The 14,333-nt window shown below is 35.4% G+C and overlaps 3 protein-coding genes across 10 annotated transcripts; 1 reads left to right on the top strand and 2 right to left on the bottom strand.

The window, feature by feature from the left end:
• Positions 1 to 21: 21 nt before the first annotated feature.
• LOC135141746 (uncharacterized) lies at positions 22 to 3,804 on the bottom strand. The gene is made up of 4 exons (XM_064073133.1): positions 2,708 to 3,804; positions 2,305 to 2,653; positions 2,100 to 2,254; positions 22 to 2,043 (listed from the first exon to the last, which is right to left on the bottom strand). The coding sequence occupies exons 2-4, from the start codon at positions 2,640 to 2,642 to the stop codon at positions 1,994 to 1,996; spliced, it is 543 nt and encodes a 180-aa protein (XP_063929203.1). The 5' UTR covers positions 2,643 to 2,653; positions 2,708 to 3,804; the 3' UTR covers positions 22 to 1,993.
• An 816-nt stretch (positions 3,805 to 4,620) lies between these two features.
• Positions 4,621 to 12,282, top strand: LOC135141745 (DNA-binding protein Ewg). Of its 8 annotated transcripts, none has more exons than XM_064073126.1 (8): positions 4,621 to 4,708; positions 7,785 to 8,138; positions 8,187 to 8,612; positions 8,666 to 8,968; positions 9,283 to 9,423; positions 9,744 to 9,897; positions 10,005 to 10,129; positions 10,221 to 12,282. In XM_064073126.1, the coding sequence occupies exons 2-8, from the start codon at positions 7,812 to 7,814 to the stop codon at positions 10,425 to 10,427; spliced, it is 1,683 nt and encodes a 560-aa protein (XP_063929196.1). In that variant the 5' UTR covers positions 4,621 to 4,708; positions 7,785 to 7,811; the 3' UTR covers positions 10,428 to 12,282. The 8 variants fall into 8 exon arrangements, with proteins under 8 accessions (XP_063929196.1, XP_063929195.1, XP_063929199.1 ...); XM_064073125.1 differs by lacking the exon at positions 4,621 to 4,708 and adding an exon at positions 4,793 to 5,016; XM_064073129.1 differs by lacking the exon at positions 4,621 to 4,708 and adding an exon at positions 4,793 to 5,016 and having other exon boundaries at positions 8,666 to 8,806; positions 9,990 to 10,129; positions 10,209 to 12,282.
• Positions 12,283 to 12,627: 345 nt separating this feature from the next.
• LOC135141369 (cytochrome c oxidase subunit 5A, mitochondrial) lies at positions 12,628 to 13,423 on the bottom strand. The gene is made up of 2 exons (XM_064072423.1): positions 13,210 to 13,423; positions 12,628 to 13,014 (listed from the first exon to the last, which is right to left on the bottom strand). Exons 1-2 carry the CDS (start codon positions 13,338 to 13,340, stop codon positions 12,690 to 12,692), a joined length of 456 nt encoding a protein of 151 aa, XP_063928493.1. The 5' UTR covers positions 13,341 to 13,423; the 3' UTR covers positions 12,628 to 12,689.
• Positions 13,424 to 14,333: the final 910 nt, after the last annotated feature.

The raw sequence follows: 14,333 nt of genomic DNA on the forward strand, positions 1-14,333 counted from the left end.
TATTTACAAGAAAAACACAAATAACGGAAAAGTATTTATTTATACAATGTGGAAGTGTTTTCAACTTTTGACAATATTTGTGATACAGTAATGACTAGACTGCACACATTTTTTGATACAATAGGGCTCCTAGATGTGACAGAAACAAAATGGTCTCACTATCAGCAAAACTTTTGTTCTAATCAGTAGTATCATATATATAATATTGAGTAAAAATGGAAAAGTTTCACCAATATAACAGATTAGATCAAAACATGAAGAGTAGGATTCTGAATAAACCTGTTGTTCTAAATGTGCATTTTGTTCTAGTTTTACAACTTTGGTTAATAATTGTATCTAGTTGTTTTTTCATTTTTTTATAAAAATATACAAAATATAGCAATTTTAGAATAATTTCTTACCATAGGAGTTTGTCTTCAGAAAAATTAATACCGATTGTCTTTAGAACTAAACCAATTTAGTCCTTATTTACAATTACTTCAGAGAAAATTCATACCTGAAGATTTTTCTCGAACTTGGATTTTATATCACTGAAATGCCTTTATAAAATCCACAAAAACAAATATTAGTGATGTTTTCACACTAGTGTGCTCGCTTAGCTCGCGTGAAGAGACGGCACGCTTACATTTATATTCCTGGTATGAATTTTCTTGATTGTACTGACTTCGGTAGAAACAAATCTGACACAAAAGGCGTGCAACGAATTTCGGATGCCTTCAAACGAACCGACTTTACAGCAAATTATGGCACAGTTCTATTATAAAAAGAAAGTGATGTTGAAACAAAGACAAACACTAATCATGGGAACTAGAGAGAAGGAAACGAAATTATGTAGCAAACACGGCTACAACAAACGAAACCATATACGACAAAAACCAAGTTTAATGACAAGTAGAATTACCTGTACTATTTTCTGATATCACAGATTTGCTACTGTACTATTTTTGGTATCACAGATTTGCTACACGAGCAGAGCATAATGGAAGTATACATTAAAATTTCACTCTAAGTTGAAATGTACTTTATCATGAATGAGCTTAAAGCAGAAACAAAATGTTTTAAAAATGACACATCGGTGTAAACTAGCACCGATAGACTCGTTTCAACTTGACATTTAACTTAGCTTTCATCGTATATGCGTATCCCAAGTATTAAAAGAGCGCGTACGGAATTCAGATCAGATATATACATAGTTTTTAAAAACTTGCTAAGAGATCAAAAAGAGTTAGTTTAAATTTTATAAAAACCATCCTCTATTGCTTTCTACTAATTTAATGTGTTTAACTAGCCAATTAGGAAACAGTATTTTCAAAATTTTGGCGCCAATACCGTTGAGCAAATTTTGACAGCGAAGTTGATCTTTTTTTAAGCAACTTCGTTCTCCCGTGTTTCCAAGCACCAAATTGGTGACAATAATGACCTAATTAACCATTGTGCACGTACATTGCACTAAGTCAGTTGTTTTTCACAACTTACACTAATCAACTTTTTTTATCATATTAAATTAGTGATGTAAATTTGACAAATCGTTGATAAAAAAATTGTTAGCTGCAAATTTTCAATACTTCACTAAACAAAAATTGTAACCAAAATTATTTTCATCACTAATCAAAATACGCGAGCTTTGTGCTAGAAGAAGTTGGCTACAAATGTATTTTTTGCGATATAAATAAAACGGGAGACTTTTTAGCTTTTTTTATTTAGTAAGTAACCAAAAAATTTTGAAGATTGCTACATATCTGCTTTTTGTTTGGTGAAATAAAAACCTGTTTGCAGAAAACTGCTTTTAGCACCTTCTTTAATTAATCGTTTTATTATTCCATTTGGATGGAATCTTAAAATTAAAATTATAATTAATCTATGAAAATGTAATTGTTTTTAACAAATTAATAACAACAAAGAGATACTTATATAAGTATCACAGTATAACCAAATCTATAAGAAATAAAAAGAAAGATTACTAACTAGAAAATAAATAAATTAATTAATCCAATTACAAAAAATCTCTGTTATTGCTATGGCTCTTATGTGCTACACCCAAAACTAAAAAAAAAATTCAAATCACCACGTGTTACAATAAGTAGGCATCTCAAACCTACTTAACTTTGAACAGCCAGGTGAAGCAGAGTTATATAAATCTGTCACTGTGGAAACTTGATATAAATCATTGTTGACTATTACTGCAATCTCTGCAAATTGTTCTATTTCTTTTGTTTCATCTTTACTAATGCGTGTGAATACTCGATTTTGTGACCTAAAAAAAGAACTATAGAATGATGCAATACCCAAACATGAATGACATACATCTGCTTTCTGTTGAATTTGTGTAAATTAAAAAGGTGATCATAAGATCGAATTCGCCAGCGCCTCAAATTGCCCGTAATGCAATTAAGATGCCTCCAGCGTCTTTTAAAATGTGGCTTAGGTTGAACACGTTCACGCAGTCGAAATTCTCTGTCAAGTTTTTTTAGTGGGAAAAAGTCATCATCAGAAAAGTTATAGTAATTTGCTTTTGATAAATGAAAATCTGGTGAAGAACTTCGGGACTCTGGTACCTCGTTGTCGTCGTCGTCATCGCTATACTCATAATTCAGTTCCTCTTCAGCGTTATCAACGCAAGCCCACTTATCACTCGAAGCCATGCTACATTAATCTGGAAAAAAACAAAACTTAAGACTTTATATTATAGACACGAAATTGCACCTACCAGCGTATTAAACTCCACATTCCAACTATTTCTATCCACTGAACTAATAAACGCGCATTTAAAGCACGATGTTTCATTTTTTTGAGTGAAAAAGCAAAAAGTTATAGGTTAGGTTGCTTTATTGCTTGCTAGGAAGATTAAGAACTACTTCGACAACTTTCCTCGGCTTCAGTACACTTACTAATAACATTATCAACATCAACTTGGTCATTTGATTAGGTTCTAAACACAAAAAATTAACTGGATTGAAAAACCCGAACACAACACATATAACGACATATTCGTTGACGTTTGATTTAAAAGGATGGATAACACGGACGTCAGTGGCGCGTGGGTCAGTTGCTCCCTCTCGTGGTGAAACTAAAAGTATCAATTTGGTTCCAAACGACGAAAAATGTACAAGTGGATCAAAAAGAAAATATGTTGCGGACACATCCACTACAAATTTATTAAATGACACCTTAAAAAAAGTATGTGTATTTTATTAGTGCATTATTGTGTCTATTTCAAATAACTGCGGTTATTTTGAGCGCTTGCGCAGTGAGAATCGACAACGTGACTGAATGAAAATCCCCAACTTAACATCGCAAAAATCCAAAACCGAAGTACTTTCTTCAAAAAAAATAAAATTTAACAATTAAATAGTGTACTTAAAAAAAGCGGAACCGAAGCTAAAAAACCTGCTAAAGATTTTAAGAGTGACAACTACAAATTGCAGCTCTGGTTATAATGTTACATTTGCTTTGAATGTGTCTCCAACTTCACGGGTTCGTACACTTTCATCAGTGATGACTGCAAGAAATGTGAGAAAAGGGAATGGGCATAATTTTATTTGGCGCTATTTTAAATATTATATTTTTGTAATGAAGCGTATGTAATGTATTTTGATAATAGATAAAGATGTGAGACAAGCGTGTGTGATTTATTTTTTCCATTTTAAACTTCAAATTGACAAGCAAAGTCCCTACATTTTCCCCGAATATAGGGACTTTGAAGACAAGCAAAGCAACCTTACCTTTTATAATAGCTGAAGCGCGACTTATGAATTCTGTGACCGCAACCTGAACTTTATCTTTGTTTATTATTTTTGAAAATTTCACTGCAATGAAAGTATTAAAAGACAAATTAAGTATGCAATTGGCGTAAAAAGATGTTAAAGTTTTTTTGGGAATATTCATCTTAATAACTAGTTTTACAAATAAAAGAATTTTGGTGAAAGTCAATTAATTGCGATTTTAACATTTATACCAGCCCTTCAACCCGGAATATTTTCGTGCTCATTATGCAGTTTTAATTGAAAATGGTGATCGACTATCTGCATGTACGGATCTACGACACCAAAATGTAGGTGCGTTCGAGTGTACAATACATATATACCCGCAACTACCGGTTACAAAACCAGGAAATGACATCATCATGTATGATATAATTCATACCGGTTTTTTTTTTTCAAGAAATTAGATCATATAGATAAAGATTCCAATATTAACGGCTATATTAGGAGTTACTTTTGTTTACAAGGAAAATGTGTAAAAAAATAAAGCGTTTTCGGATAAGTACAATAAAAAGCAAAAGTGTCTGAAAAGCGAGACCGAGAGGAGCGCTGTTTTAAATAATTTTTACATGCGTCATCCGGAACCTTGACGCGCCATTATTTGTTTGGGAATTTTCCAGAAGAATGCTGAGCGAGAGATGTTGGTTTCAGTTGACGCCGCACGTAAAAAAAAAGGTGACGAAGAACATTGTTTATTGATTTGGCGTGACGTTTATTATTTTTGTGGTGGTTTTTACAAATCGATTGAAATAAATAATATCGCTGTATTTTACGGATTTACCCGCAAGTTGTGTTGATCTACCGGAGGAAAGATGGCGCCAGTCGCTAAAGTAGTCCCGAATTTTGAGAATAGTTGAAACGTGTATATAAATTTGTTTGTAGAGGTCGGACGCGTACCGTTCGAGGGGGCCGAAGCGGCGGAAGTAGCACCTTGTTGTCCCGAAATGGTAAGTGGGCGCATTTTGGCGAAATTTTTGCAAATTTTCAATGTTAAAATTCCCACAATTGTTAATGCGCAGACTCGTGCGAAGTGTTTGTGAGTGAAAACAATGTCGGGCATTACCAACACTGCCTGCTTCGATCGATATCAGAGAATGTGACGTAAATTTATCTGTCATTGTGCAAGGCGAATATTTACCCATGTAAAAATGTTGTACTGAGTGTTGTGGACGTGGCAAGTGCGAGAAGAAATAAATAATTGTGAAAAATGCGGTAACAGACATGTTTTTCTGTTAAATGTGTAACATACACGCAGGTGCGTACGCAGCCGTACTAATAATTTTAACTGGGCCTGCTCCATTGCTGGAGGACGCGCGATTCACTCAAACAAAATTCCTGCAATTATATTCGAAAAAACAATCGCAGTCGATTGGGGCCCTAGAAACGAACGCGTGGCCGCCGCCGCCTTCTTGCTTTAACAAACTCAGGAAGCCATTTTAGTTAAATGTCTTTCTTCGCGACACGTCTGGCGCCAAACCTCTGCCCTTTTGCGCAAATACTGTTTATGTTCATGTGCATGTGTTAAAAATACGATGCACAAATGCAATGCATCAACACAACGCACGATTTTTCACAAATTCCCAACTCAAAGCCCTCAATCGAAATATTTTATCTATAGGGAATGTTGGGGGCAAGGGGGAACATCAATTATTGATTTTGTACTGTAGCATTTATACATATATCCTATATTCCGATAATATATTCAACGTTATTAACTATTTTCAACATTATACATTCCATGTTGCTACTAACAACTTCGTTTGCATTCCGAAATGGTTAGAAATCAAAAAATCAACGATGAGGTAGGTTAATCTAGACATAACCTCAATTGCATTAAACTCACTCAACTGTTTACATCCTCTGTACGCCTCCCTGCATCACTGCCTTTCGGCATCGTACTCGCTTGATTCTTCTACTTAAAGAAACGACAAATTAACCACGTGTCCACTATTATATAATATCGCAGTGCCTGTTATGTGAATGTGTAAGATGCCCCTGTCTTATTATCATATCTAGATCGTTCCAAACCCGACCACAAACACACCGTTCTACCTAAATTCGTAAAAACCCAACAGTTTTTAAACTAAAGTGATGACAAAATCATGTTCGAAAGAGTAGGATTAAGGTAACTACAGTCTTCAGTATACAACTGCCCAAACCCCAAAATTCTCACATACATCGGTCTTTTTAGTCAAATCCACAAGAAAAACACACGCTTCAGGGCAACGCGTTTCGCCAACCATCCTAATACCCGATTTCAAAAAATACCCAACTTGTTAACATTCAAGAAAACGAAAATCAAGGGGCGTACTCATTCCCTCATACTGAATTGGCGAAACACGCGAACTTGAAGACCCCACTTTTGTCTTATTTCCATAAAATAAGCATAACTAATCAAAATATACAATTTTCATTTTGAACACAAAAAATCAGAGGGCTTTATATTTGTTGCTTCTATTACATATACAGAACATATCAAAACAGGGATTTTTTGTTTGAAAGTTGTAATAGACTTTTGTATAGTTACTATAATGAATAGCTCAGGTTTCTCCAATTTTTGTTAAATTGACGCCAATGTTTGAAACAGCTGTAAAACATAGTGAGATTTTTTTGTTTACTAATGTTAATGTAATTTATTCGACCAGAACAAGTCGCTTCACGAATGCATAGTTTCAGAGATAATGACGTTAAATATTGATGATTTAAGTTTTGTACTTGGTTAGGTTTTTTTTTGATATTTTCTGTATATTTTTTTGTGTTAGTTGGGAAAATGTAAATTACGTGATGAGTGGAATATGCACTGCCAATGTAATGCAGAAGGGTAGTTGTTGGCGTTTAAAATACATTATTACAAAAACGGTATGTAACTTGTTGATTTTAAACTTTGTACTGAGCTGTAGGTCATATTTTTACTTAAAACTAAAAAAAAACACGAATTTTTTATTACAAGTTTAGTGGCTAGGATGCATTGTGTGAGTGTTAAAAAGAAAGCTATTAACAATTTTAATTGGCTTGTAAAACTTAACACTATTCCGCAGTTAGTTTAAAGCAGATGAAGTATTGGCGTTCATTAAGGCACAGAACAAAAATTGCCACCGTCACAGAAGACTTGCACAAAAGAAAGAAATGAATGGAGTTGACGCCTTTTCGGCTTAACAAAGATGTTAAAAATAGGTGCTACGATGTTAGAATTTTTGCAAATCTGATTAATCGCACGAGTCATGGGTAGTCGGCTGGGACATCGCACACATTTTTATATGATAAAATACGTAATCACCGGTTTTGAACCATTGTAATCCACACATGAAACAGTATTGTGGTATTTGATAATATTGTTATGAATAAATGAATCAATCATTCAAAAATCCAAATTGTAATCATTAATGTTCAAAGAAAGGGGATAAGGACAAGCTTAACATTGCGATGAATATCTTCATTCATTGGAACGATTCGGCTCTTGAAGTAATAGTTTGACAAATTACGCGCGTTATTTTGGACAACTCCTTATCACTTAGCAAATTGTAATTTTATAGTTTAGTAAGTTGAGATCACACGACCTTTGTTCTCCGACGTTGCTACTTTAACATTGACTCATTTGTTATTATAAGACGAAAAAGGGGTACTGCAGGGAACACGAAAGAGGTTCGGGACCATGGTGAATAATAAACCTGGGGAAGAATGGTGAGGACTTGCATATCATACAAAATGCAACACAAATTGCTGTCGGTCTTTATGAAGGAGCCCAATTTTAATTGGAATCACAATAGCAGACAACAAGTTAGACACACATGAAGGCGACGCTATTGAAAAGAATGCGGACGCATCTAAAAACGTTACTAGATTCACTTTTGGCTCTGGGATATCTTCCTTGTTCCCCGCGGTCGTTTGATCAAAAGTTCGAGTGATTTCAACTTGATTTGTCGTAAATTTTTGACTAGTTTCGAAGCCGAGCCGCTCCGTGCCACTTTTTGGTTCCATAATTTTAGTATCTGAATGTGTGCTTTACGGATTAGTTAATTTTAGGAGGCCCGTCTTCCACATTGCGGGTAAATGGTTTTGATAATGAATACGTCAAATGGCAATCAAGCCAATAGTGAAGAAATCGCAATGGTTGTTGGCTCACCAATGTCAATCCAGTCTGACGATGACGATGACAATTGTCAGTCGTCGGCGGGGTCGGCCTGCGAAGAAGGTTCCGACTTCATGACGGCGGCAATGGACGATGAAGTCACTGCTCAGCTGGCTGCTGCAGGTCCTGTAGGTGTTGCCGCCGCCGCAGCGATCGTTTCAGCGAAAAAACGCAAAAGACCGCACTCGTTCGAAACCAACCCTTCTATCAGGAAAAGGCAACAAAATCGTCTACTCAGGAAATTGAGGGTATGTGAAAGCATCGAAGCGGTGTCCGGAATAATGGCGTATTTGCAGCAAACGATAGATGAATTTGCGACGCGCGTGGGACAACAAGCTATAGTATTAGTAGCCACACCTGGCAAACCAAATATTAGTTACAAAGTATTTGGCGCAAAACCGTTGGAAGATGTTATTAAAAATCTCCGCGGGATGATCATGGAGGAACTGGAGAATGCTCTCGCCCACCAAGCGCCGCCGCCCGTTCAGGACGACCCCTCGCTCTTCGAACTACCTCCGTTAATCATCGACGGAATTCCTACACCAGTGGAGAAAATGACCCAAGCACAACTACGTGCTTTTATACCCTTGATGTTGAAGTACTCCACTGGGAGGGGTAAACCTGGATGGGGGCGCGAATCTACGAGACCACCATGGTGGCCGAAGGAGTTACCCTGGGCGAACGTTCGAATGGACGCCAGAAGCGAAGACGAAAAACAAAAAGTTAGTACGGCGAGTACCGGCTGGGGTTATGGTGTGATTTTCTCTGGTTGTAGATATCTTGGACGCACGCTCTGCGACAAATTGTTATAAACTGTTACAAGTTTCACGGCAGGGAGGACTTGCTACCTGCGTTTACGGAAGAAGACGAAAAGGCCAACGCCACAGCTACTGCCAACGCCAATGTCAGTACATCGGTTGGTGTTCTAAAAATGCATTCCTCAGGAATAGTACCTACTCATAAGATACAGATCCAAGCTAACGGGTCGCCTCAAATTATAGCCGCCTCGCCTGATGGCTTGTCAGGGTCCTCTGCGCAGGTTTGCCTCGATCCTGCGGGCTATAGTTCAGACGTCGATGTGTGTAGTACTTTCTACTATAGGTGTTGTCCAGTTCGATTTTATTTTCGTTTCCTTTTTTTCTTTTACTTTCCGATTTTTACCAATTTATCTTCGTTATTATTATCATTTGATGCCTGTTTAGCTTGGTTTTGTTACACATTATTCTTTTTTTTAAAGACACATTTTATATTAGTGGTGGGAAATTTTGTACTTTCGACTATTTGTAAACGAGCTACAAAATTTCCAACATTTAGAACCCAATTATTAAAGCAATTTTACAATTATAACGAATTTTGCAAGGAAATTTCGATTAAGTAGGAGAGTTGTTTTAGATTACAACTCAATATACGCCCACGGTACTACATACAATTACAAACCCAGATGGTACTGTCAGTATTGTTCAAGTGGATCCCAACAATCCAATCATTACATTGCCAGATGGCACAACAGCTCACGTTCAGGGAATGGCCACTGTAATTATACTTTTTTTTTTTTAATATATATACATATATATATAGTCACCGCTGGAATTCGTCAACTCGATATGCCGTGGTAACGAAAATAAATTCAAGAGTTAGTTATAGGGTCGACATAACCTTAACTAAGCATGTGTGTGAATGTCGCACACGTGTTAGAATGTGCGGTAGTGCCATCTACAATATGTCTACGCAGCCAACTCTGATTCGTTTTATTTTCGATCTCGGACGAATTTTGTCAAAAATATTGCAGCGGCGATTATCCGTTTAACGTTACTTGAGCGATTTAAGTCGCTATTTTTGTATCTGTGATGCAGATTCAGACCGGTCAGGGTGACGGAACCCCTGTTCACACTATCCAAGCAATATCAGAGAGTGGTTCTCAAGGTGAAGTTGTCGATTTGAATTCGGTGACGGAAGCGACCCTCAATTCCGAAGGCCAAATTATATTGACTGGAGAAGACGGTCATGGTGAGTGAACTTTGTTTATGTTCGTCTCGTTTTCGTTTTGTTTTGTTTGTTTTGTAGTTATTTTTATTTTGCATATGGCATAATGTGTTCAGGTTACCCAATTTCAGTAAGTGGCGTTATTACCGTACCTGTAACTGCATCGATGTACCATACCATGGTAGCAAATATCCAGCATCTTCACACAAACAGCGATGGTACAGTGTGTGTGACACCGGTGGTACCGGTCCCTAAGGTGAGTGTTAATGTGAACCGCCGTCTTTCGGGTTTTCTGTGTTCGACGTGTCTTTTTTGAGTGGGGTTAATACTTTTAGTCTGTTGATAAGGTGGAGCCGAATAATGGCGACAACATGGAAACGTTGGCGGTAACACCAAGCGGCTTGACCACACATTCAATGATGATACAAAGTTCTGGTAATGAGGGTCCACAAGTCTTACAAGTTCTGTCATTAAAGGATGCGACTGTTTTGACAAAAGCAATGCAAGGAATTGCTGATGTTAAAACAGAAGAAACTATATTAAGTGACCAATAGACGGTACTGTTGATACAGATTATGGGGAGAAAGAGTTAAACAGAGTATTTACTTTTAAATTTTGTATAAATGTTTTATTTTTTATTTTTAGCGACAATTTAAAAGATCCGTTCGAAAGATTTATATATTAATTTGACTGTTAGCAAAAGTGGTGGTAAATATTTTATTGAAACCTATCAAATATCTGTTTCTGGATAAGTGTGGTAAATTTCGAAAGAATGAATTAATTATACTCTTGCTGTATATATTTATAAATATAATACCTAAGATTTTGTGCTAAACAGTTATAGTGTGTATACAATTTTACATAACTTGCATCATGTAAGTGGTACAGCAGCTTGATATTTTGTTTTCTGCGAGTACTTAGAGATCTTCATGTACAGACGGACAGGCCTAAGAAGAGGCGGAAGATAGATTATGCTTACAGTTTCCACTTTGGTATGTATTATAAAAGAAAAAGAGCAACGACGTTGTACAATGGCGTACTTATTTGTGATCATATTGTCGAAAATGGAAATTGTTCATTATTACAATCAAGTTTATATTTTATTTACTTTTTACTTTTATTTATACACTAGAAAAGATGTATTTTATAGTTTTTATTTTTTATAGTTTCGGTTGTACATATATTAAGTGTTGAGACTTTAAAACAGTATATTACAGTGATATAAGCTGTATGGTTGCGACGAAAATATTTATTTCTGAAGTAGCGTTAACCCACTTATCTAAAACATGAAGCACTAATATTACGTATTTTACTAGTCACTTTTGGCATAATAATGATGTTAGTTTTATAATGAAAGATTAAGTGTTCAAGAAGAGGGTATTCACCGTGTATCAGCATATTAAGTAATCGTCTTATTTCACACTTTGGTCAAGCTGTGTTAAGTTGAAACTTTTTATACATGTGCATATTAAGTGTAAGTTTATCTTGTATATTATCTAATTAGTTCACATTAATTTAATCTTGTTAATTATTTTTAGTTATTATTGGGTATTTTAATTGTTAGTTCACTGTGCACTAGAAAGGTTTTATGTGTGTTTACAAACAATGGTGGTTATTTCTGGTGTGTATTGTATGGTTCCTTTGTTATTTGTGCCATACATTTGCATTGCTTGCTTCACTAGTTTTTTTTTTTTTTTAAATACATATTTTTGGTGAATTTCCATTCATTGTTAATTTTATATTATGTAAAGAACCAAATATTAATTAGGCTTGGTTTAGAATTTCGTGCCAAAGGCATATTAAAGTACCTTCATTAAATAATTATTAAGATTAGGTTTTTATGCATATTTGTTACTGGAATTCTGTTATATGAATTTAAGCAAGGTGTCCATTTCGTTTTTCATTGTGTAAAATTAAAACACTGTACATTGTATATTTTACAAATCTCGCTGTAACTAACTTTTTGACAAAATAAATGTAATAGTTTGTTTCAATGTGGTGTGACATGTTAACTTTTAAATGTTATTTTTATGGTATGCATGTATATTTAGATTTTAGAACTATATGGCCAATTACCTGTAGTGGTAACGAATTGTAGCACCATATAAACATCACATAACACTAAAGATATCTTCCCTTTATCACTTCTCATTAACACAAATTTGAAGATATCTTTGTTTGTTTTTGTTTATATTCAATGTGCTGGCACAAGAGGCAGTTGTTTGTCCATAAAATTAAGAAGATGTACATTTACACTTACCAACTGGCCTTAAGTTACTTTGGAAAAAAAGATGCCTTTGGTTCTGCGCACTGTAACGAAATTTTAATGATCTTGGCCTGATCATTAATTCAAAACTTGTAAATTTTAATAGAATTCTGTAACTACCAAATAAAGCTATCAATTATGTATTTATATCTTGTGATTGACCATTCCGCACCACCTTAACCCAAACCGTGCACTTCATACGACACCAATTTTTGTTACAGAACAAAGCATCAAACGCGCAAAATGTAACACCACATGCGTTGCAACGTATTTGACTACAGTCATTTTGAACGTAACAATTACTTAAGTTGCGCCACCTATGCACAAATTTCCGGTGTAGTTGGCCGTAAATTTCCTTAAGTGCAGTTTACACGGCGCTAGGTTTGCCAAGCAACGTTTACGTTTGACAATTTTCTTGCCAAACTCAACTTGGCACACCGGCAGCTGCGTCATTATTACGTTTTTGTATTTCAAAAAACAACAAAAACTTATTATTATACTGATTTTATTATTAATAATAACACATTACATTGACTAACTAAATTAGGTTTTAATGAATGTCATAGACTGACTGCAACGCGAGCTCTGGCTTATCGTATCCCAGTTCCTCAGGTGTATCAATTCCAAGCTCTGTCAAAGTGGGTCTCACCTCCTGGATGATGTACGGGTAGATTTCGTTAACTTTACCGCCACACTTGTCCTTCACGGCTTCCAAAATCCTGATAGCCAAAGCGTAATCATTAACCCGGCGGCACGCCTTCAAAGCCGCAACGACAATCTTAGGTTCTGGGACCAAATCATGACCACAAAGATCATTGATACCTTGTCGGATTTCCCAGCCGTCGATATCCTTCCTGTTGAAGAAATTTTCGTACCTGAAACGTGGTCACGATTTAAATTTGCCGCCACGCGACGTAACCTTAGTTGGTTAAGAAAACCATACCCAGCCTACTTTTCGCAATTTTTTATAAATGAACCCGACCGGGACACATCGCGAAAAATCTTCTTTCGTAGTTTAGGGTGCTTTTACTATTATTATAAACAAATGTATAGTGAATTACGTAATTTACCTGGCATCAAACTGTTCATCTGTTTCGGTACTATGAGAAGACATAAACCTGGTTGTTGTTACTGATGGTTTTGAAATGTTCAGTGCCCCTTTTACAAGGGAATGCACGCGGACAGCCGTTGTGCGGAACATTTTTAAACAAATTTACAATAAAATGGTACAAATGGCGAGGGCGATCAATGCGACAGATGATAGAGACAGAGTGAACTACGCGAGGTCATGCGCAGGCGCCAGATAAAAGTAGTTCTGGGAGATTTGAATTAGGGTCATCGGAACTATTGTTGTCGTAGCGCGTTTGAATTTAAATTTTAAAAATTTGGTAATTCAATGTTGCTCCATTTATAAGATGTGTGGAAGATAATTGCTACCGAATTACTAAATAATCTAATATAATATGGATTTGGTTTGTTATTTTCCATATAACATACTATACCAGGATACGAATAGGCAAAGAATAAATTAGTATTGTAGCAATAACTTTATAAAGGATTATCTTCATGAGTATAAGCCAAGTATTGTTGTTTGTCAAGTGCGAAATTGTGGTCTCCTATTTCCGTCTAGTATGTCTGTTGGGAATTCTGTAGACCGGAACCATGAACTGATTATTACGACTGTCGTGTAGATTACCCAAAATGTGCCATCCCCTCCAAACTTTTATAAAGTAAACCCATCTAAAATTTTACGGTTTGCTTGAAAGAGTACAAAACGAGTTTCTTTGAAATTTTGATGACACACTAACAAAGTTTTATGATTACAGTACAGAGTATTCATTAAAATTTAAAATGTAAAATAAATGTTTATTAAAATTAAGTATGGGTTGAAATGCAAAGTGCTTTGAGATTTAAAAATTAAATTTTATTTTTTTATTGTTTAGATAACGAATGCAGAGATTTATTTTATGGTGATTAAATGTCATGTAGAAACTGTGTTAAACAAGACTTAATTGAAATTTTTAATACAGTTTTTAATTTTTAGAATCGCTTGAGAAACTATAAGAAGAAACAAACCGGTTAACTTTATTTTCTCAAAAAGTGTTCAAGATATTTGTCTAAAACTCATAGTGATAGTAAGGTTTGCCACTAGCTTAGATTGTACATTTATAAATTAATATGTTCATATTCATTA

This window comes from Zophobas morio, unplaced genomic scaffold (genome assembly GCF_036711695.1).
Source record: "Zophobas morio isolate AGI-343-1 ecotype UQ-CSIRO unplaced genomic scaffold, CSIRO_AGI_Zmor_V1 ptg000044l, whole genome shotgun sequence".
Classification (NCBI taxonomy): Eukaryota; Metazoa; Arthropoda; class Insecta; order Coleoptera; family Tenebrionidae; genus Zophobas; species Zophobas morio.